At 39.6% G+C, this 23,077-nt stretch overlaps 1 protein-coding gene across 4 annotated transcripts in view; it reads left to right on the top strand.

Annotated features, from left to right (window-relative positions):
- kiaa0513 (KIAA0513 ortholog) overlaps positions 1-22,726 on the top strand; it is a 31,783-nt gene extending 9,057 nt beyond the window's left edge. The window contains exons 3-14 of one of the 4 annotated variants that reach the window (XM_077597531.1): positions 285-384; positions 567-640; positions 750-820; positions 1,053-1,091; positions 1,152-1,263; positions 1,350-1,390; positions 1,579-1,651; positions 1,804-1,881; positions 2,095-2,124; positions 17,951-18,031; positions 19,155-19,249; positions 20,290-22,726. In XM_077597531.1, the coding sequence (XP_077453657.1) occupies positions 285-384; positions 567-640; positions 750-820; positions 1,053-1,091; positions 1,152-1,263; positions 1,350-1,390; positions 1,579-1,651; positions 1,804-1,881; positions 2,095-2,124; positions 17,951-18,031; positions 19,155-19,249; positions 20,290-20,339 (844 nt within the window). In that variant the 3' untranslated portion in view covers positions 20,340-22,726. Of the gene's footprint in view, positions 1-284; positions 385-566; positions 641-749; positions 821-1,052; positions 1,264-1,349; positions 1,391-1,578; positions 1,652-1,803; positions 1,882-2,094; positions 2,125-4,877; positions 4,961-17,950; positions 18,032-19,154; positions 19,250-20,289 lie in introns of those variants that run through there. The other 3 variants (XM_077597529.1, XM_077597530.1, XM_077597532.1) reach the window with 3 other exon arrangements.
- Positions 22,727-23,077: the final 351 nt, after the last annotated feature.

Raw genomic sequence — 23,077 nt, 5'->3', positions numbered from 1 at the left:
AGTTGCCGTCCATCAAGTCTCTTTCCTGTCCTTTCTCTCTCTTTTTCTAAGCTCGTATCTCAAGGTATTACTGTATTACATTTGAATGTTGTTTGTCCTTGCAAACTGTTTGGAGTCAAGTCACCCAGAAATCTCTGTTATTGTAGCTGTAGAAATGTTGTTTCTCTGTTGTAATAATATGTTTGTATAGCTTTTATAAATCAATGTTGATGTTTTTATTACACTTGCACGCTAGTGTTTTCAGTGCTGTTTCATTTTCTGATATCTGCACTATATTTTCTCAGACAGGACCTAGACCAAGAAGAGAAAGCTCATTTTGGAGAACTATGCATTGGCAAAAATGGCAAAGGCAGGGAATGGTTTGCCAAATACGTCAATGCTCAGGTAAAATGGAAGAAAAATACATCCAAAACTCATATTTTGCCTCTACAATATTACCCAAAGACCGAATTTTGATCTTCCAATAAGAGCACTAATTTGCTTTTGTAGACTGATGAACCTTCCTTTTCCATCGAAAATGTATATAAATTCACAATGTAATTGATTTTTCTTTGCCCTGCACTCAGCGCTGCCACTCCAAATGTGTGAGTGAAGCTACCTTCTACCGACTAGTGCAGTCATTTGCAGTTGTGCTGTTTGAGTAAGTCCAATTGTGGTAGTGGTTTGAAAGTAGGAAAATGTATATCTGTAACCATTCTTATAATATAATGTATGTATGAATGTACAAAGTGCTGTTTTATCTTTTACAGATGCCACCAAATGGATGACTACAGCCCAGCAAAAAACCTCATGACTATGTGCTTTACGTTCTACTACATTGGTAAGTGAATTTAAAAGAATTGTAATAGACACCGTTGTAAAGCCACTTTGTTAATATAAAAAATAATATCATCATCACATACAGTAGAGTGGAAGATAAATCAATTGTCAAAGTGCACATTCATTTAATGAATAACATTTAATGCCTCTTTGGATTTGTAATCTAGAAATCAAGGTTAAGTGACACTGCACTTTAATGTATTGCAATTCTATGGAATTATTTTTCTGTCAAGGAAAGTCCTGGCCTTCGCCTCTAGTGCTTCTTGAACAAGGTAGCGGTTCTCCAGCTGGTCTGGACTCATATTTAATCAAGGCCAATTCTTGGATCTCAGTTAAGAAGGACGCTGCTGAGCGGCTCCTTAAAAACTCATCGAAGACTGACGTCAAAGGCTTTTTTGGAGGCCTGGAAAGCAAACTGAGAAGCTCAATCGCTCCAAAAACTGAGTAAGCTAAGTAACACTTTCTTGCTTTGATCATGTTCATGAACTTAATGTGTTACTGATCAAACACTCCTATTGCAACCATTGCAGGGATGGTGAAAATCAAGTTGATACAAAAACCAGGTCACCAGGTAAAAGTAATTAAAGTTAGCATCAGTATTTATGTTTACAATGTGCTTATAGGTATTATCTGTGAAATCCTTTTTTTTATACAAGTTCGAGATATATTTACCTTTTGACTTTATTGACAGTTGCAATGCCTCAAAATTATTTCCAAGGTTCTTTAAATTTGACATGCATTATGCTATTTTCTCCATAGTATCAGCAGTTCCAGAGGAGAAAGTAGGAGAAAAGGTGTACCTTTACACCCACCTGAAACAGCAACCCATCTGGTATGAGTATTTTCTTGTCCATATGCATCAGAAATGGGATATGGTATTTTTGCTAGTTTTTCCATGGCTAATATTTGTAACTCTTCAGATGATATGACCTACTTAAAGTAACCAAAATGTATTCTCAATTTAGTTTTTTCAATTGTTTGCAGGCACACGTTGCGATTCTGGAACGCTGCGTTCTTTGATGCAGTTCATTGTGAGAGAGAAAAGAGATCACCAACAACAAGGCGAGCCTAAGAATGATAAAAGAGAAGATGAACTAGTGATTTAATTATTACTTTTTCAAGTTAATATGATATTTAATTAGCTTTAATTCATGAGGATAAAAATATTTCTTGCGTTATCGTCTGTGTGTGTGTGGGCACACTGCTCCTCTTCTGTACTCCTCTTTTTGCATGTCCACTTTAACCCTTGTCTTCTTGTGCCTTGCTGCCGAGCAGGGGAACTCAAGATGGAGAGAAAGATAAGAGGTCTGTCTTTCGTTTATCTGCCGCCTACCAAAGAGGCTAATCGAAAATGTCCAAAAACTAATAAGAGGCTTAATATAAGAGCCTTTGACACTTGGATGTGTAGATTCTTGTGGATTTTGGTTACATAATACACAGATTCATATTTTAGTTCTTTGTTTTGGAGGTCTGTATTTTCGATTACAGTGGTACCTCGAGATACGAGCTTAATGCGTTCCAGGACTGAGCTCATATGTCTATTTACTCGTAACTCAAATGAACTTTTCCCATAAAAATGAACTAAAAACTAATTAATTCGTTCCAACCCTCTGAAAAAATCCAAAAAACAGGATATTGGATTGGAAAAACATTTTTATATGTTGTAATTCGCCATCTATTAACAAAGTAACAAATAACTAGTGGTTTAATTGTACTAAAATTAGACGGATTTTGCGGAGGGGAGAGAGAGAGACTTCTTGCACGGCAACGCGCTCGTAACATAACATAAACAAATTTATATGAACTTGGATTACTATGCAGACACACTCAAACATAAATTTAATCTAACCTTACACTAAACTTAATTCTAATTTAGTTTTAAATTTGTATACCTTTCTTCTCCTATTATTCCTATTTGCCCCGCCTCCACCCTGACTTTCAGATGCAACCTATCGAGGGTTATTTGCTTTTGTCTTCCCTTCAAAATATTCCGAAAATGATGCACACAAATGTCCTCACAATAGGATAACGCACGGCCACTTGCAAAATTGCCTGCAAAGTAGTAGTACTCTCGTATTAGCAAACAAGCTCTGCCATCCGCACTGACCAACGGTAAAAAAACACTGAAAAAATGAAACGCTCCGCCCAGTGCTCGAGGAATTACACGAGGGAGTTGCGACCAGAAAGACCGTGCCCACGATGTTCTTATGAGCAGCCTCTCGCGTCCGCTGTATGCTCGTATATCAAAATTTGTCTCCTATCTCAAGATAAATATTTGCTCAATTTTACTCGTATCTCAAATTGCTCTTATTTCGGGGCACTCGTATGTCGAGGTATTACTGTACCTGCGTTTGGACAGTAAGCATGAAGAAGGGAAAAAATGCCTTTGACTCGATAGGTTAGCTTGTAACACCATATCTTTATGGCAGTGGGAGTTTGTGTAATGTTTTTATAAGACTATGCCATTTCCTATACTTTCTCGTTTGAACAATTCAGTGTCATCAATACAGAATTTAATTTTAAGTGCCTTAAATGGGGAATCTCAAACAGGAAATGTCAACTTCAAACTGGATATGCCAGGTGAATATCTTTATCTCAGCTAACTCACTGCACTTCAGAAATAAAAATGAATACAAATGTAGACCATTAGTGGGGTGGCAGTAAAATGAATGGACAAGCACTAGTTTCTCTTCAGGCTTTAAAGTTGTAAATACTATGAAAAGCCATCAATATTATACAGTATCAAGTATAGAACCCCTCCCATTTTTGTATATAATCCTTCCTAGAAAAATACTGAATAAATCACAATTTATTCATCTTTCATACCACCCATCCTCGAAAGGGTTGCGGGGGTTGCTGGAGCCTAACCCAGCTGTCTGACCATAGACTGGTCGCCAGTCATACCCCCAACAGCGGGAATTGAGCCCGCGCCTGCTCGCAACGAAGTTAGGCGAGTTAACCTCTACACCACAAGGCGGCAATTACAATATAAAGCCATTAATGATTAAACAACTACCAATAAAACTCTTGGGGAAATTGACCAAATTTTTACTGTTACAGGCTCTCCGGTGTGAATTTAGCAGGTGGAATAGAATTGGTTATCTCGTTCACATTAGCTACTGGTCATGGAAAACTGAACTTTGGACCTCAATTTGGACATATTTACTACCTTCCCTTATAAAGGGTACATTGAGGTATATTGTGGGAAGTTTTCACTGGTATACGGCTGTACACTGATTCAATTATTTTCTTAGATAACATTTTGAGAATTCCTAACTTATTTTGCCAAGTTAACACTGTTATCTTGATAAAATGAGGGATATTAACTAATATTATATTATGAATTGTGTAATCTTCTACTTCCGAAGAAACTGAATTTGAAATGTTAACTTGTGTGAACTTGAAATTTTAACTTGCATGAACTTGAAATGTTAAATGAGGAGACAAGAACTAGTGAAAAAATGGTTTCTCCCAAAAATAAAAAATAAATCAATAATTTCTTAGAAATATGATTACTGAAAAAGTATATGTATATAGTGTAAACACAAAAATAACCCTGCTTACGAGTGCAGCCATTATCACGCAATAGCTGTACAACTCTGATACACTTGAAACAGGTAAAAAGTAGCTAAGAAAATAGGCACTTACGCTGTACAACAGGTGTGTTCAATACATTGTTTGCGATCTACTAGTCAATCGCCAAGGTACTATTGGTAGATCACATGACAGTAAGATTTGATCTAAGGATTAAATAAATGTATGAAGTAAAATTTTCTATGGGGCATGTACTGGGAAACAGGTTATCATGAGTCTAAGCACAATTACTGTCACCCTTCACCACTTGACGGCTTCAGTACATCGCACTTATTTTATATTAAGTCTCCAAATCGAAAATGTAAAAAAAAAAGTCAAAATTCATGCTGATACTCCGCTTGCCACTCAGAAAAAACTCGGCTCCGAAGAAAAATGGCAGACAGCGGCCGTCCCTTTTATCCGGGTATAGAGCTTTCTGAGCAGACTGGATGGCCAAAGCCTCAGTGAGGGTGTTTTTTTTTCAGAAATGCGAGCCCTGGGCAACCTTATGGCGGACACCGTCGCCTTTGACCGAAAACAGAACTCGCTCAGCGGATTGAGTGGCCGGGAGCCTTGGGGTCGTTGTTTCAAAGTGCAAGCTCTATGCGACATTACGGCGGACGCCATCTCCTTCATCCGAAACTATAGCTCTCTGGGCGGCTTAGATGGATAGACGACGCAGAGGAGCAAAGTGGAAGTTGGGTTTCCGTTCAAGTCCAGGCAAGGGGGTTGACATTGTTGCTCTTATGCTAAAATATAGCTCTCTGAGTAAGTAACACGGCTGAATGCCGCGGAGAAGCGAAGTGGAAGTTTAATTTCCCCCAAAACAATGACGGCAATACAGATGAAAAACGTGGTCTTAGTACTTGAGAGAAATCGGCAAGGAACTTTCAATATGGCTCACAGTTTGAAACAAAGTGCCCCAGAGATTGATGACAACATGGTCATTGCCATCGAATATGGCAATCGTCTTGACCGTCATGCCCTTGTACAAAAGCATATCTACCCAAAAAGCGGTCACAATCCCATCAACATCTTCCTTGTGCGGTGAAAACCTCTCACAAAAGCTCCTCTTGAAAAGCTCCCCAACGGTGCCTCCTGAAGATTCCATCGATGATCCAATGCCTCTCGAATCTGACGAAGAGGACTTGGACTAAAGCTCCCAATAAGATGTTTTTTTTTTTTATTTAAATTAAGCGGAAAGGAACTATTTTCACTGTGAGTACAGTACTTAAAGTATTTAAATTTTTTAAAATATAGAGATTATATTTAGATATACAAAAAAATTCGTAAGGTGAAAATTTCGTACCTAGAAGCATTCGTAAGTAGAGGTATGACTATTTAGATCAGGGGTCTCAAACTCGCGGCCCGCGGGCCAACTGCGGCCCTCGGGACGATAATTTGCGGCCCCCGTCTTAATATGAAAGATTAATGTTCGTGCGGCCCGTAAGATTGATATGAATGACACTTGTTGTGTTCGGAGCTGAATGAACCAATCATGGTGAGGTATACGGCTCTGGAGGGCGGGACATCGGCCGGGCTGTCCAGTGCCTCGCTCACTCACTCATTCATTCCTCCAATCAGCTGGGCGGAGGAGAAGCCGTGAAGCCGATCACTCCGCTCGGCTTGCACACTCCTCCGCTGCTCTCAGCATACAACTGAATGAGGCGCTATGATCCGTGATCCAGCCTGTGTCAGTGTAGCCATCTTCGCGAGCGAAACGGAGAAACGGAGAGCGAAAGTGCGCATGCTCCACAAACCCGCGCGACTGAACGTGAAAGATCAACCCTAGACTCATTCCAAGTGGAAAAACATATTACAGAGCCCCAGAGATGTCTCTTTCAAAGCCTGGCGTGAAGAGAAAGGTCGTTGATGAGCACAGACAGTTTCAAGAAAAGTGGGGCGTGCAATATTTCTTTGTTGAACACAGGGGAACTCCGACGTGTCTCATTTGCACTGAAAAAGTTGCGGTGCACAAGGAATACAATTTGAAACGTCATTATACTACGAGACATGCTGAGGAGTACGAAAAATACCAGGGAGATGAGAGAGCCAACCAGGTTGCCAGTCTTAAAACATGTCTTCTGTGGCAACAGGATTTCTTCAAGAAGGCTACCAAAGACAGTAATGCAGCAGTCGAAGCTAGCTACGCCGTTTGTGAGTTGATTGCTAAAGCAGGAAAGCCATTCACAGAAGGTGAATTTATCAAAAAGTGCATATTACAGGCTGCACATATTGTCTGTCCAGAAAAGAAAAGTCTGTTCAACCACATCAGCCTTTCTGCCAACACTGTGGCAGAGCGCATTTCTCACCTGTCAAGTGACATTTATGATCAACTGTGTGAGAAAGCACAATGTTTCAGTGTATATTCAGTGGCTCTTGATGAGACCACAGATATCACAGACACTGCCCAGCTCGCAATATATATCCGTGGTGTTGATGACAATTTTAAAGTAATGGAGGAGTTGCTCACAGTAATTCCAATGCATGGCCAGACCACCGCGAAGGAAATATTTCACCAGCTGTGTGATGCCATTAAGAATGCCGGTTTGCCATGGAAGAGCTTTGGAATAACAACCGATGGAGCCCCATCAATGACAGGGAGGAAGAATGGACTGGTAGCACTTGTTCAAAAAAAACTGGAAGAGGAGGGTGTGGAGGAGGCCATAGCTCTGCACTGCATTATACATCAGCAGGCCCTTTGCAGCAGATGCCTGAAGTTTGACAATGTGATGTCTGTCGTTGTGAAATGCGTCAACCAAATCAGATCCAGGGGCTTAAAGCACAGAAGGTTCCGTGCTTTTTTAGAGGAAATGGAGTCAGAATATGGGGATGTGCGCTACTTCACTGAGGTACGTTGGCTCAGCAGGGGAAACGTGTTGAAGAGATTTTTTGAGTTGAGAGCAGAAGTAAAAGACTTCATGGAGATAGATGGGGTTGCTGTTCCTGTGCTAAGTGATCCCAAATGGCTCATGGACTTGGCTTTTCTTGTTGATATCACACATGAGCTTAATGTACTGAACAAGAAGCTACAAGGCCAGGGGCAACTTGTCAGTGCTGCCTATGACAACGTGAGAGTATTCTGCACTAAACTTGTGTTATGGAAAGCCCAGCTCTCTCAGACAAACCTTTGCCATTTCCCAGCATGCAAGGCTCTCGTGGATGCAGGCACACCATTCAGTGGTGAGAAGTATGTTGAGGCCATTTCGAAGCTACAGGAGGAATTTGATCACAGATTTGCAGACTTCAAGACACACAAAGCCACATTTCAAATTTTTGCGGACCCCTTCTCCTTTGATGTGCAAGATGCCCCTCCTGAGCTTCAAATGGAGCTCATTGACCTGCAGTGCAACTCTGCACTCAAAGCCAAGTTCAAGGAGGTGAGTGGAGAAGCAGACAAGCTTGGGCAATTTTTGAGAGAGTTGACCCCCAGCTTCCCTGAACTTTCACGAATGTTCAAGCAGACCATGTGCCTTTTTGGGAGCACATACTTGTGTGAGAAGCTCTTCTCCACCTTGAACTTCAATAAGTCCAAGTACAGGTCCAGACTTACTGATGAGCATCTTCAAGCTTTACTGAGGGTCTCCACTGCTTCCTCCCTCAAGCCAAATGTGACTCAGCTATGTGAGAAGAAGCGCTGCCAGGTCTCTAGCAGCAAGGAGTAGGCAAGAGAAGCCGTGTTCAGAATATTTCATATTCAATGTTCCATTCAAGTTCAGAAAGTTAAAGGTTAAAGAGCTGTTAATACAGACATTTGAAACGGAATAAAAATAATTCATTTTCTCTACTTAGGCAGCCAGTGTATATCTCTCATTATTATTATTATTTTATTTTTGTATTACTGATTGATTGATTTTTTATTCATCTTTAAGTTAATTTATCTAATTCATTATTTTTTGTAAAAAAAATAAAGATATTTGATAACGGAATGTTTTATCAGCGCTTTTCTTGTGGAAATCCTGATGCGGCCCAGTCTCACCCAGACTCTGCCTCTAGCGGCCCCCAGGTAAATTGAGTTTGAGACCCCTGATTTAGATATACCTACATTACAATTACAAACATGTGCTTGTAATTGTAACATTTAATAAATACACTTCTTGATAATTGTAACTTGTGTACTTGTATTTTTGAATAGGCGCGAGAACATATACAGTGGTACCTCGACATACGATCGTAATCCGTTCCGAGACTGAGATCGTATGACGAGATTCTCGTAACTCGAGCGGACGTTTCCCATTGAAATGAATGGAAAACAAATTAATTCGTTCCAACCCTCTGAAAAAACACCCAAAACAGGATACTGGATTGGAAAAACATTTTTATTTGTTCTAATTCGCCATCTATTAACAAAGTAACAAATAACTAGTGGTTTAATAGTACTAAAATGTGTTTAATAGTACTAAAATGTGTTTAATAATACTAAAATGTGTTTAATAGTACTAAAATTAGACAGATTTCGCGGAGGGTAGAGAGAGACGGACAGAGAGGGGGAGAGAATGGGGGGACTTTTTTCACGGCAACACGCTTGTAACATAACATAAACAGATTTAAATGAACTTGGATTACGATGCAGACACACTCAAAAATAAGTTTAGTCTAACCTTACACTGAACTTAATTCTAATTTTGTTTTAAATTTTGATACCTTTCTTCTCTCGGGTTGGCTCTATTTGCCCCGCCTCCACCCTGACTTTCAGATGGAACTTATCGAGGGTTGTTTGCTTTTGTATTCCCTTCAAAATATTCTGAAAATGATGCACACAAACGCACGACCACTTGCCAACGAGAGGTAGTATATACTCCTCCCGCCATTCGCACTGACTAATGGGTAAAAAAACAATGGAAAAATGCAACACTCTGCCCAGTGCTCGTAGACACAATACACGAGGGAGTTGCGACCAGAAAGACAGTGCCCATGATGTTCTTATGAGCAGCCTCTCGCGTCCGCTGTATGCTCATATATCAAAATTTGTCTCATATCTCAAGGCAAATATTTGCCCGAAATGTTATCTCAAATTGCTCGTATGTCGAGCTACCACTGTATATTACAACACTACCGATAGCTTAAAAGGCCCCTTGCTTTTTGCATTTCAGTCAGAAAGGGTATCAAGATTTTTCAATTCCTTTTCCTTTTTAGCAGATTAAAAATGTTAAAGTATGACAAATTGAATTTGGTATCCAGTTTGCAACAACCGTCGTCAAATATTAAAGTGGTTCACATAATACTTTGGGCCGTGAGTGAAACTCCAATGTTGCACTGCTCTGTTCAAGATTATTATGCTGTCACAAAAATTATTTATACTCTAAATCGAAACTGGAATTTCTCTATAGTAGATTTATGTCCTCATGAGATCTGTTGATGAATGCGATAGAAAGTATATAAAATAATAGTACGATGTGTGGTGTTTGATATTTTTAATCGATGTAGTACTCCATATGAAACCTGCATGAAATCATTGCAGTCTGGGGACAACATCATAGCAAACACCAGAGTTATTGTGCCTTAATATAGTTTTACAGCTCAGACACCCACTGGCCTGAGAAAGCCTGGTCCCATCAGGGCTGTGCAAATCAGGAATGTTTGTTGAAATAAATACATCTCCGCTCATTTTTTTTTTTTCACAACGCAATCGTAACCGGAACAAACAAATTTAAATTAACTTGGATTAATATATACAGACACTCAAACATACGATTAATGTAACTTTACACAAAACTGAATTCTAATTTTGTTGTAATCTTTTGTTACCTTCGTTTTCCGGGTTGGCGGTTTGCCACGCCTCCACCCTCACGTTCGCTATCGATGGGCTGTTTGCTGTTGTACTACGTATTCCCTTCAAAATATTCCGAAAATGATTCACACAAATGTCCTCACAATAGGATAACCCACTACCACTTGCCAACGAAAAATAGTCTTGTAGTACATTTTAGCGATCGCTCCGCTGCTCGTGGGGACATCGGGGGCACCGAATCGCAACTCCCTCGTTGTAATGGCTCTGGTCGCAACCGCTTTGAACAGCGCCTATGAGGGAGAGTTGCGACCGGAAATATTGCAAGGAGGGAATTGCGGGCCGGTGCCGCTGGATGTTATGAGCAGCGAACGAGAAGTAATATAAAACTCCTCGTATTAGATAAGAATAACAGGAAATGCAACAGCTGAGCTAACCCACATATTGATTGTGGGTAATGAAGTTTTATTCTGAGAAAGAGTGCCATTGCCTATCGGCGTTGTGTGCACGAGTATACTTCATTACCCAGAAAGCCCTCTTTTTCCTGCGCATGCGCGTTGTGCGTTTCCTGGTCGCAACTCGTCTGAAGAACTCATTCTGTGCTCGTAGTATTGTTGTACACGAAAGATATGCAAAAAAGACAGTGCCATGGCCACCTGGCTTGGTCGCATCACGAAATTTTGATCACATGGCGGGCGAATTATTCGATCGAAATTTCCGTCGTAAAACGAGAATATTGTATTACGAGCGGTCGTATGACGAGGTACCACTGTAGTATGTTATTAATAACGGGTAATCCTACTTTTAGGTTTTTTGATTTTTGCAGCCATGTCTGGTCTACATTATCCACGTAATTCGAAGGATTACTATACTACCTGCATACACAATGTTGGTTCATGCTGGCATGAGGTATATCAGCATACATAACTACAGAGTTTGCCTGGGAAAAAAAGATAGATCGTGGGAGGTTGGCTCCTTGAAAAGTAGATCTTGCCACAAATGGTTTGAGCATCCCTGCTTTAGATTGTTCATGTGCAATCTGTCTTTGTCTTTCTCCATTCTCTATGTAGGTAGGACTCAGGCTAAGCCCGCTTCAGTTTAAATTTTGTGTTCCATTACATATTTAACATTAGTGCAGCTTGCTTCAAATGTTGAGTTCAATGTATTTAACTCATGTCCACATTATTTGAAATTCTGAGTTTTCTTCGTGGTTTATCTATCAAGACACTTCAAATGAAATTGGTTTATTTTATATTTCAAGTTCTGCCAACATTTTAAAAGTATAGTTTAATGCTGTTAAAAGCATTACGTTTGCCTATACAGACACTCCCCTACTTACGAACGCAATTGGTTCCGAGCGATTGTTCATAAGTTGAATTTGTTTGTAAGTTGATTCAGTGCTATATTTTGTATTATAATTTATGTTTAAGGCCGATATAAGTATATTGAAGGTTTATATAAGTGCATTTGTATGTTTAAGGCTTGTATAAGTAACACGCATTGGTTTGTACTGAAAAAAACATTTAATAAAATGGAGAGAATATGTACAGTACTGTAGAGAGAGAGAGATTTATGTATTAGAAACTGGCCAAAAGAAGCGACCTAATGACGATTGCAGTTTTCTTCTTTTTTTTCATCATAAATGATGCAGTAGCACTGTATGGCATCATTCAATTGATTTGCAAACTTTGTGCAACGTTCAATATTTGGGTCCTGCTGCTCGATCTTTCTGTTTATAAATGGTACTGAATGTGCAACGCTCACCACTCTCACGCGCATCAAGCTTCGTTATTATTGCCACTCGTTTCAAATGAAATGGCTTGCCTCTTCCTTGCAACTCCCTCAATAGAAGCCTTTCGCTTTTTACCAACCATATTCAATATTGGATGCATGAGATATTTAATGATACAAATGAAAAAGGTTCTTTGCACACTGGAGATACATTCACGCACTTCCGCATTGCAACGAAGAAGAAGGTAGATGCTGGGTGAGCTGAGCTCTCACAGCGCCAGGCGTCGGTATTGGCGGCGGAAAGAAGTACTACTCCAAAAAAGGCGCGAAATACAAAATTGGACTTGCGAACATTTTTGGACTTAAACGCAATTTGCAGACATGTTCGTATGTACCGTTGTTCGTAAGTTGAATGTTCGTAAGTAGGGGAGCGTCTGTACATTTTTGAGACTTTATAAAACAACAAAACAACTGATGTCTCTATGTACTGAGACATTTTCTGTAAATCTTCATTCGACAGCTCCATCGCAACCTGCTCCCTGCTGCTTCACACCTCAATGCATTATTTTGCTGCTGCATCAAGTGTTCATTTTTTCCTCTTGTATGCATTTTACAGCAAAATATTTTGCACACAAGCACCCGAGTAGTTGAAAAGTAATTTCTTAAGTGTGTATTGCTTATATGTTCTAAGCGGACAAATGTCTTCTCCCTTCATGGCAAGAACATACTGAACACTACTCACATCAAGTCGGCATTCACGGTGTTTGATCTATGAATGGCCTGTACATTTCCTTACTCAATTGGTCATATTTAAACTGGGTATCCGCAAGGTCTTAAAAAGTATTTAAAAAAAGTGTTGAATCCAATCATTTCAATTTAAATCCGTCATGTCTAAAATTCTCCTAAATTCTCGTGAATGGTTTTAAATGCAAATTTGAAAGGTCTTAAATCTAATGGTGTTACTTTCAATTAGAACATGCACAAACTTCAGTCTCGGTTATAAATCTTACAGTTTGAAGACACTTGAACATAACTACAAAGCAAAACCAGCTGTGCTATCTGATGAGAATTAATTAAAAAAAACAGCAACTGTTGCTGTGCATGCGCAGTTGCGTGTTGAGTAGCATAGCACCGGAGAAAATAATAATAATAATAATCGGACATAGGCCCTGTCGTCATCATCAACAACAAAAAGCATACTTGTCATCACACCCAGAAACTGCGTATGACGAAATTGGTAGTGCTTCTCCATAAGGTGCGTTTACTCGGCAAAAGACCTAAATAAGTGATAGTTACGGACTTGTAAAACTGCTGTTATGGATACAGGTCACTTACCTCTCACTGTCTTTCACTTACCTTCAGTCAGCTAGTAGGAGGCAGATCACCACCCAAACATCTTTTCATATTACCTCAGAAGGGAATGTGTTGTGTTACCGCAAATTTAGAGTTCTGATGGATGTGGGGAAAAAACTGTCCTTAAGCCAATTTGTCCGTACTTTGTGGGACCTATAGCGTCTGCCAGACGGCAGCAGCTGGAACAGATTGTGACCAGGGTGGTCTGGGTCCCCAATGATGTTCCTGGCTCTGCTGAGGTAACGAGGGCGGGCAATCTCTTCCAGTGAGGGCAGAGAGCAGCCGACAATCCTCTGGGCAGTGTTAATCACTTTCTGCATGGCCTTTTTGTCTGCCGCCGTGCTTCCAGCGTACCACACTATGATGCAGTACGCCAGGATGCTCTCTACAGTGGTTCTATAGAAGGTTATCAGAAGCTTGGTGTTTAAGTTGTTCCTCCTAAGTACCCTGAGGAAATGGAGTCGTTTCTGAGCCTTCTTCACTACTGTCGTGATGTTTGTAGACCATGAAAGCTTATCCGTGACGTGGACCCCCAGGAATTTAAAGGACTGGACCCTGTCTACACATACTCCAGTTATGAGGAGTGGGGCCAGATCTGTGCCGTGTTTGCGAAAGTCCAGGATTATTTCTTTAGTTTTCGTGGTGTTCAGTGTGAGATTGTTCACCGAGCACCACGAAGACAGTTTGTTGACCTCATCTCTGTAGGCCGACTCATCCCCTCCTGAGATGAGTCCGACCACAGTGGTGTCGTCAGCGAATTTGATGATGGCGTTAGACTGGTGGGTGGGTGTACAGTCGTATGTGTACAGGGAGTACAGAAGAGGACTCAGTACACAGCCTTGAGGGGAGCCAGTGCTCAGTGTAATGGAGGAAGAGAGGTGGGGACCAAGTCTAACAGTTTGTGGTCGGTTGGTTAAGAAGTTCTTTATCCAGCAGCAGATTGAAGAGGATAGTCCAAGGTGGGAGAGTTTGTCAGTCAGAATGTTCGGTTTTATGGTGTTGAAGGCTGAGCTATAGTCAATGAAGAGCATCCTCACGTAGTTCCCATGGTGTTCCAGGTGGCTTAGTGCTGTATGTTGAGCAATGGCAATAGCATCCTCAGTGGACCTGTTTGCTCTATAAGCAAACTGGTGAGGGTCAACTGAGGGAGGGATTGTATTCCTGATATGGCGGGCTACCAACTTTTCAAAGCACTTCATGATCACAGGCGTGAGTGCAACAGGCCTATAATCATTCATGCTGTCTATGGTTGGCTTTTTGGGGACAGGGATAATGGTGGCAGATTTCAGACAGGATTGAATGATGGATTGTTGCAGGGAACAATTGAAAATTTTTGTGAAGACTCCAGCCAGCTGGTCAGCACAGGCTTTGAGCACCTTCCCAGGTACTCCGTCTGGGCCAGCAGCCTTCCTGGTGTTCACAGACGGCATTACCAGTCTCACTTCCTGTTCCCGGAACTTCAGTGTATTGCTGCAGGGTGGTGGTGGGGGTGTTGAGACTGGGTCTGATTTGTCAGTCTCAAAGCGGGCAAAGAAACGGTTCAATTCCTCCGCTAATAATAAGATAATAATAAGATGGCGGCGCGCACTGACGCAGCGGCTCTAAGCAGCTCTCCAGTTCGGTGTCGTTCGTTATCTTATAGTCGCCTGGATTTACTCAATATCCGAAGGATATGCGATACATCTGATTTCTTAACACACTCTCCGGGATCTCCGTGGCTAGCCAGCCCACCAAAAGCACGTCGAAGGCGGCGAAGGGACAGGAAACAGAAGCGTGGATGCCGGGCTGGCCTGGCTGCTAAGCTGAAACAACAACCACACCGAGCTCCGCTTCCCAGTATCCTTTTGACCAACGCCCGATCCATCACCCACAAAATGGATGAGTTGGAACTTCGTATTGCTACCAACAGCTTTGTTAGAAACTGTAATATTATCATCATCACAGAAACGTGGCTACACCCGCTTATCCCCGACGCCGCGGTATCGCTAGCTAGCCGAACGCTTTTTCGAAACGACCGATCGAAAGTATTAACAGGCAAAGGCAAGGGAGGAGGACTGGGCATGTATATACATAATGAATGGTGTTGTGACAGTAAAATTATTGACACTCACTGTTCCCCGGATTTAGAGTTATTAGCAATACGATGTAGGCCCTATTATCTACCAAGAGAGCTAAACGTCGTCATAGCAACAGCTATCTATATACCTCCGAATGCTAACGTTAACACGGCACTGAACCTCCTGCTAACGGCTATAAACAAACAACAGCTTGACCACCCCGATGGCGTTTTTATTGTCGCTGGTGATTTCAACAAGGCGTGTTTAAAGACTGTTTTACCTAAGTTTATTCAGTACGTAAATTGTAATACTAGAGGAGACAAAACTCTTGACCATGTCTATTCTAACATCAAACATGCTTATAAAGCCACTTCCCTCCCTCACCTAGCTGGATCAGATCACCTCTGCCTATCTCTCACCCCCGCTTACCCTTACCACCCTGGTCACAATCTGTTCCAGCTGCTGCCCTCTGGCAGACGCTATAGGTCCCACAAAGCTCGGACAAATAGGCTTAAGGACATTTTTTTCCCCACATCCATCAGACATCTAAACTCGCGCTAACATACCACACATTCCCCTCTGCGGCATATGAATAGATGGTTGGTTGGTGATCTGCCTCCTGCTAGCTGACTTGAAGGAAGGTAAGTGGCAGACAGTAAGGTAAGTGTCACAGTGTGCGGTAATCGAGAGGTAAGCGACCTGTATCCACAACAGCGGAATGACAAATTACAAGTCCATAACTTACACTTATTTAGGTCTTTTGCCGATTAAACGTAGCTTATGGAGAAGCACCATCAATTTCGTCACACGCAGTTTCTGCGTGTGATGACAAGTAGGCTTTTTGTGTTGTGGTAATGACGACATGGCCTATGTCCGATTATTATTATTATTATTAGTGAGGCATCTGCGTTAACAGACATATTATTGTTATTGTAGTTGGTAATAGGTCGTATTGCTTGCCACATCTTCTTTGGGTTATTTTCTGTGAAGTCCTCCTCAATTTTCTTAGTATATGCTGCCTTGGCCTTTTTAATGCCTCTTTTCAGCTCAGCTCTGGCAGCTCTATATTTTATCTTGTCCCCTGATCTAAAGGCGGTGTTACAGCATTTGATGAGTGCCTCTGTCCCATTGGTCATCCAGGGTTTTTGGTTAGGAGAAACCCGTTAAACAGAACCGAATTACAGTAGTTTCATCCATGGATAGGTGCAAGTTTATTGATTTGTGGCTTGAAGAGAAACAGTTCAGTCCATGGTTTAAGTTTGTGGAAGCTTATGAAGCACACTGGACTTTGTTCAAGAGAACCTTTAAACTTGAAACATTTGGTCTCGAGATATTGGAATACTATTATAAAATCTGAAAAGCACAAAGTGGTCATAAAATGTTGGCTTCCGTCAATCATCCAGTATTGCTCTGCATCAGGAGCCAAAGCATTGAGGTCCAGTGCAACCCGGTTTACTGCAACTCTGCTGCAAAGAGTTCTGTATAAATTCCTTTACTTTGCACGCAATTCAGGGCAATGTTGTAAACTTTTTTTGCTCATATCCAGGTGAAATTGGTCTTAAATTGTATTCATTATGGTCTTTAAAACGCTGTTAAACATTGAATGAACTTCAACAAAAATTCAAAGTCTGGGTTTTAAATTAGATGTTTTCTTTGGATGTCACAGGGTCCTATTGATATATATAGAGAGAGAGCAGAAGAATCACAGAAAGTTATGAATTTGAATATCTACTATGTTGCTTGTTAAAGAAAGGGATATTTTTAATTATATTGGTGACACATTAAATCAGGGGTGTCAGACCCGGGTTGGTTCGCTGGCCGCTTTAACGTCAACTTGATTTCACGTGGGCCGGACCCTTTTAAATATAATATTTAGATTTTTTTTAATAAATGGATTAAAAGAACTGGATTAAAAGCCCTGAATATTCAGTTTTTATAGATCTAAAACAATGTTTATTTTAGCTTTTTTTTTAAACATATTTTTAGATTTTACAAAATGATTTTTGAACTAAAAACACAGAAAAAAATGATTAAACTGTTACAATTATTGATTTAAAAGGGGGAAAATCAGGAAATTTAATATACATCTATACTCTTCATTTTAATTTGATCCTAAAACAGAAAGTCGGCCCTCATGATTTACTTTCCCAGGCCACACAAAATGATGCGGCGGGCCAGATTTGGCCCCCGGGACGCCACTTTGAAACATGTGCATTAAATGTTCGTTGATGTTGCATTCAAAATTTTTGCGAAACTTAAATATTTTTTGGTTGATCCAGAAATTTCACCCAAAAGTGCTGTTTTGAGTAGTGTATGTGAAAATTTAATGATGTTTCAATCCTGATGGCCCAATATTTGAGGGCTCTATGTTATTCTCTGCACTGTGATGAGTGGCTAGCACGTCTGCCCCACAGTTCAGAGATTGGGAAGGGTTCAATCCCTGGTCTGCCTCTCCTGTGTAAAGTTTGCATGTTCTCCTCTGTCCTGTGTGGGTTTTCTCTGGGTAATTCAGCTTCCGCCCACAAAAAAAGCATGCGTGTAGTGCTGATTTATCACTCCACTAGGTGTAAGTGTTCGTGATTGATTGTTTATCTCCTTGTCCCCTTTTAAAAATTATACAGATTACATCCTTTCATGGCCTTCCCTTTTTCCCTTGGCATTCCTGAAGCAAACTTTTTTCTGTCAACAGGGAGAAATGGTGTCACATGACCCAAGAGGAAAGGGACGATACTTCCAAAATGGATGAGAACATTGCCTTTGGGCAGCTGGGGTAAGGAAATGGCCTGCTGGGTTGATCGCAATAAGTAGCGTGTTGGCAAGAAATAAAACCAGTCAGTCAAGCGGTCAAGGTCATACAATATTTTGAATTTGGCCCATAAACTAGGCGCCCCGTTCATTTTAGAGAAAATTAGAGACTTAAGTGCGCCCTATAGTTGTGAAAATATGGTAGTTGTGCCTGCCATTGCTCGCTCAGGGTGCCGCCATTTTACCATAGTTAAATGTGCTCTGACTGGCCAGACGAGAGTAGCCTTGCTACATGTGTTTGTAGTGTTTACCACGTCAGCACATCCCAATAGTTATTAAGGCTGATCGAAGGTCTTGTGGTCGATCATTAAAATATCAGCCTTGAACTATGCATTATGTGTATCTCATGCTATCATTGCACCCAGAGACTTGGTGAGAAGTAGACCACTACATACACACTTCCTGGTTGTACTGTTCACGTGACTTCCTATTTGAATTTGTCTACGTGCAGGTAACATCCTTTCGGAATGTGCAATCCAGCAGACGATCCTTTTGATTCATACAGTATCACAGAAATACCACGTGTGATGATTTTTTTTCAAGATTTTCCCTTCAAATTGGATATTTTGCATTTATAAACACAGGCATATTAACTTCATTACTATATTGACCCTATTAATGTGCTTTTGATTCATACAGTATCTCAGAAATAGGCAATTTTAAGGGTGCGACTTATACGCGGAGGCGGCTTATATGCGAATAAATACGGTATATAAAATGGTGAATTAAATCAACACGTAACTTAACAATGAATTGATGTATCTTAATATTTTTATCATGAAAATTTGTCACCTTAACCTGCACTTGCATAAGAGATTACAGAAAGTGTTATACATTTTTATCAAGGCATTTGCTCAGTGAAGTTTTTAGTTGTTCAATGCTTTAACCAGTTAGTGAAAAATTTTGATTCAAGAATTGAAAAAACAGAATGAATTTCATTTGCAGCAGTTACAAGACACACTTTGGAAAATAGTTTTTGCTCATATTAATTTAAAATTATGTGCTACTAGCGACAGGAAAGACATTTTTTTGTTTTAAATCTGAAACCTTCATTTATGCTGTTCTGCATGTACGTGTTTGTTTTCCAGGACATTTACTCACAACATGCTGGCATTTGGACTCAGCAAAAACCTCTGCAATGATTTTCTAAAAAAGCAGGCTGTAATTGGAAATCTGAATGAAGGTAATACATTTAAATGTACACATTCTAGGTCCAATAAATTTGGGACATTCTCCAAACTGGATTGAAAATACGCTTAGTAGCCTAGGAGAGAAAAGCAGAAAAGCTCCAACATGCACATGTTTAATATCATGTCGCATCACATTTGCTTTTAATAACACTCAATAAATGCAAGCCGTCTATAGTAGTGAAAGGGTTGTAGGTGGAATTATTTTCCATTTGTGCTTGATGTACATATTCACTTATTTTATACTCGAGGGTATTTTTTGTTGTACAGTATATTCTGCTTCATTATAAGCCACACATTTTCATAAGAAGGTCAAGAAAGAAGAAAGGTATTTTTAAAATGTCGGACTGTCTGCTTACAAAGTTGTCAATAAATGCTAATAGGTGACACAGCCTGTGATTACGCAGAGGAAAATGGATGGATGGAATTTGTAAATCATTGTTTTAGGAACGGACATACCTACTGTAAATAAATGATCATGTGAAGAAAGTTGCTAGATTATTTCAATATGCAAATCATGAATTTCTTGGGACTCTAATATTAGGGAATTAATGTTCAACCTTCCTCCCTCCCAAAAACAATGGCACTACTACTACTTCCGAGCGCAGCCATTTTATCACATCAGTTATACCCATGCAAAAAAATATTGATAGACTCAAACACAGGACATTGGTCAACGGGTTGTCCTGATGTCACGAGGAAGAGCAGGCAATCCTGGATGTTCGCATTACATTAGCTAAAATAGTAATGGCATTGATAAAAATGCCGGCCACCATATCAGACAGCCACTTTCTTGAAATATTGTTTTTTTATCTATATTTTCTGTTCAATTGCATATCAGAATAAAATCTGTTTTTTTTTTAACTAAAAAGTAATATACTTTCTGTTGGGATGCACATGATAAAGGTGATGTTTGATGGTAATTTTACGCATTATCCCAATTTATTTTGAATTGACAATGTACGTTTATTCTATTCTGGAGTTTTATAAAATACCATCAAGATGAAAAATAACATCATAATTTTTATATTTGCAGAACAGTACAAGTTGTTAAGTGACCATATCGAGAAAATGGCGACAGAGTGATGACACGTTGAATTTCTAAGTCTCCAGTCTTCGCACGAGCCATGCCTAACAGACGTCAACTGAAATAGAATACACATTACTCTGGTTAACTATATCACAGTTGTAGGAAAGCCTGTCTGTCCAATCTGATTGTGTGCTCTTTTCATAACACCCTATATTTGCAATATTACAACATATAATCTGCTTTTTTCTACTACTTTAATGTGTAGAGTATAGCAACTCTTTGTGTTGCAAAAATACTGCTAAGCATAGGTTTTGTATATGGTGCAATAATCTAAAAAAAAAACTTGTCTGCTACTACCAATGACTGATTTATCTCTTCCCTTCAAGTTCCCTAACAAATTAACTGTACAATGTCATATACATATTTGACAAAAATAATAATCTAACTTTGAGTAGCATCTAAACAGGACAGTTCGGTACAAGGCTATTTGTCCTATAAAAAACAAACAAACAAACAAAGCCCCCACAATATTCAAGTTTCAATCATGTAAGGTTTAAAATGAAATATATCCATTTAAGTAATATTTGATTCGAGTCTGCAACATGTTGTATATCATAAATGTTGTCTCTATTAATCTAGGTATACATATTGTGTGACGGTGTAAGGATTTTACATAATTTAGATCCTACTGTTACACCAATTAGTTTCTCTATCAGTTACTACAATAGTACAACTGTTCCATTATTATACTCCATTGTCATATTTAAGGTGTTATAGGGCTGGAAGAGCCTCACTCATAAACATCCAAAATAGTTATTACCAAATATTTAATATTTTGACCAAAAAATACAGTATAAGACTTCAGATTGCAGATGCTGGTCTTAAACTGTCTTGGATTTTCTACATTCAATTTTCAAATCATGACTGAAATAAAACATACTTTTGTCAACTCTATTGCCAAAATATTTCCGTGTAGCATTTTCTTAAGTTATTTGTGTTCTCTAATTTATTATTTTGTTGTTGTCCAATTTATGCCTTTTATATGGACAGACAGACAAACAAATGTGTTGATTTCGGAAGATTGACTGATTAACATTGTGTCATCCTCTAGTAGAGTAGTAGTACTACAGTAACTTTAGTTTTGATCTGATTTGTACATTAGTGAACCATAAAAGTACTGGTGGTGATCCCTTAACACTTGATGTGTATAAACCTGAAGTTTAACGTGAAACACCCACGTGTACATGCCGATTTCAAATATTTGTGTACTTTTGAGTACATTTTCATTGCACATCTCTTGTAGTTCAACTTTTTTGCCCGATTGCACTGTTTTACTTGTACGTTTTCAACAATGTCCATTGGTGTGCTCCAATGTTTGCCACTTTAAAACTGGAATTGAAATTAGGAAACCAGTTATTTTATGTTGTGTGCTTTTTTTTCTGGAGTGAGATTGAACTCACTCAGTGGCAGCTATAGGATGCTTTTATTTGTGTATTTTGTTTTCAGCATCTATTTTGCGGTCTCACAATATGCGTGTTCTTCATGTTAGAAGCATTTAACTATATACAGAAATACCTTAACATACGAGTTCCCCAACATACGAGCAATTTGAAATACTAGTAAAATTCTGAGCAGATGTTTTCCTTGAGATACGAGACCAATGTTGAGATACGAGCTTACGAGACAGCCAGGTAGCTGAAACACGAGAGGCTGCTTATGATTTCAGTGCACTGTCTTTTTCGCCACATTTCCCTCGTGTAAAGATCTCTCGGAGCACTGGGGAGAGCGTTGCATTTTTTGCATTAGTCAGTGCAGAATTAAGGGGAAAAACAATGGGTCCAAAGCAAGCAGGTGCAATGAAGGGTAGTGTGAAGAAAAGGTGTATGATGACAATCGATATTAAGCACGGAATAATTGAAAAACATGAGTGGTGTACGCGTGACGGAGCTGGCCTCCCAATACGAGAGTTTTTTAACAATATGCACCATCCTGAAGCAGAAGGACGCTATTAAGGATATCAAGCCTTCCAAAGGCTAACCATAATTTCCAAGCTGCACAGTGACATTCATAACGCGATGAAGAGCCTTCTTTTGATATGGATAAAAAAATAAACAGTTAGCAGAAGATCGCGTGACTGAGTCGATAATATGCGAAGCGCGCAGGATTTATACATGAATTTAAAATCTAAGCTATCTGAAAAGGGGGAGCCTTCAACACCACCAGAACAGTTAATTTAAGTTAAATTTATGTTTACGTATGTTGTTACGAGCGTGTTGCCGTCTAACAAATGTCTATATTTTTCTCTCTTTCTCCCTCTACCCTGCACGCACCTCGCGTTATACTGAATGTCTCATTTTAGTATTAAACATCATAACCACTAGTTATTTGTTACTCTGTTAGTAGATAGTGAATTAGAACCAATAAAAATGTTTTTCCATTGTAATATCCTGTTTTTTGGTGTTTTTTTTCAGAGGGTGGGAACGAATTAATTTGCATTTAGTTCATTGCTATGGGAAACGTTGATTTGCGATACGAGTAAATCGACTTATGAGCCCGGAACGCATTAAGCGCATATCTCAAGGTATGACTGTATTCTAGTCTTTAGCAGATATATATTAAGATATTGTAGGGTGTCTAAAATGCATACATAGTAACAATTCATGAGCATAGCACTCACGAAATGGAAACAAGGTTTATATTTTAACTGACTGACTGTAGCCCCTCCTGAGTTGTCAGATTTTTATTCATATGAGCATATTGTTTTTTTTCCTGAATGTTTTTGTATGCATGAAAA

Source organism: Stigmatopora argus, chromosome 3 (assembly GCF_051989625.1).
Source record: "Stigmatopora argus isolate UIUO_Sarg chromosome 3, RoL_Sarg_1.0, whole genome shotgun sequence".
Lineage (NCBI taxonomy): Eukaryota > Metazoa > Chordata > Actinopteri > Syngnathiformes > Syngnathidae > Stigmatopora > Stigmatopora argus.
This window is presented reverse-complemented; position numbering and strand designations above follow the sequence as displayed.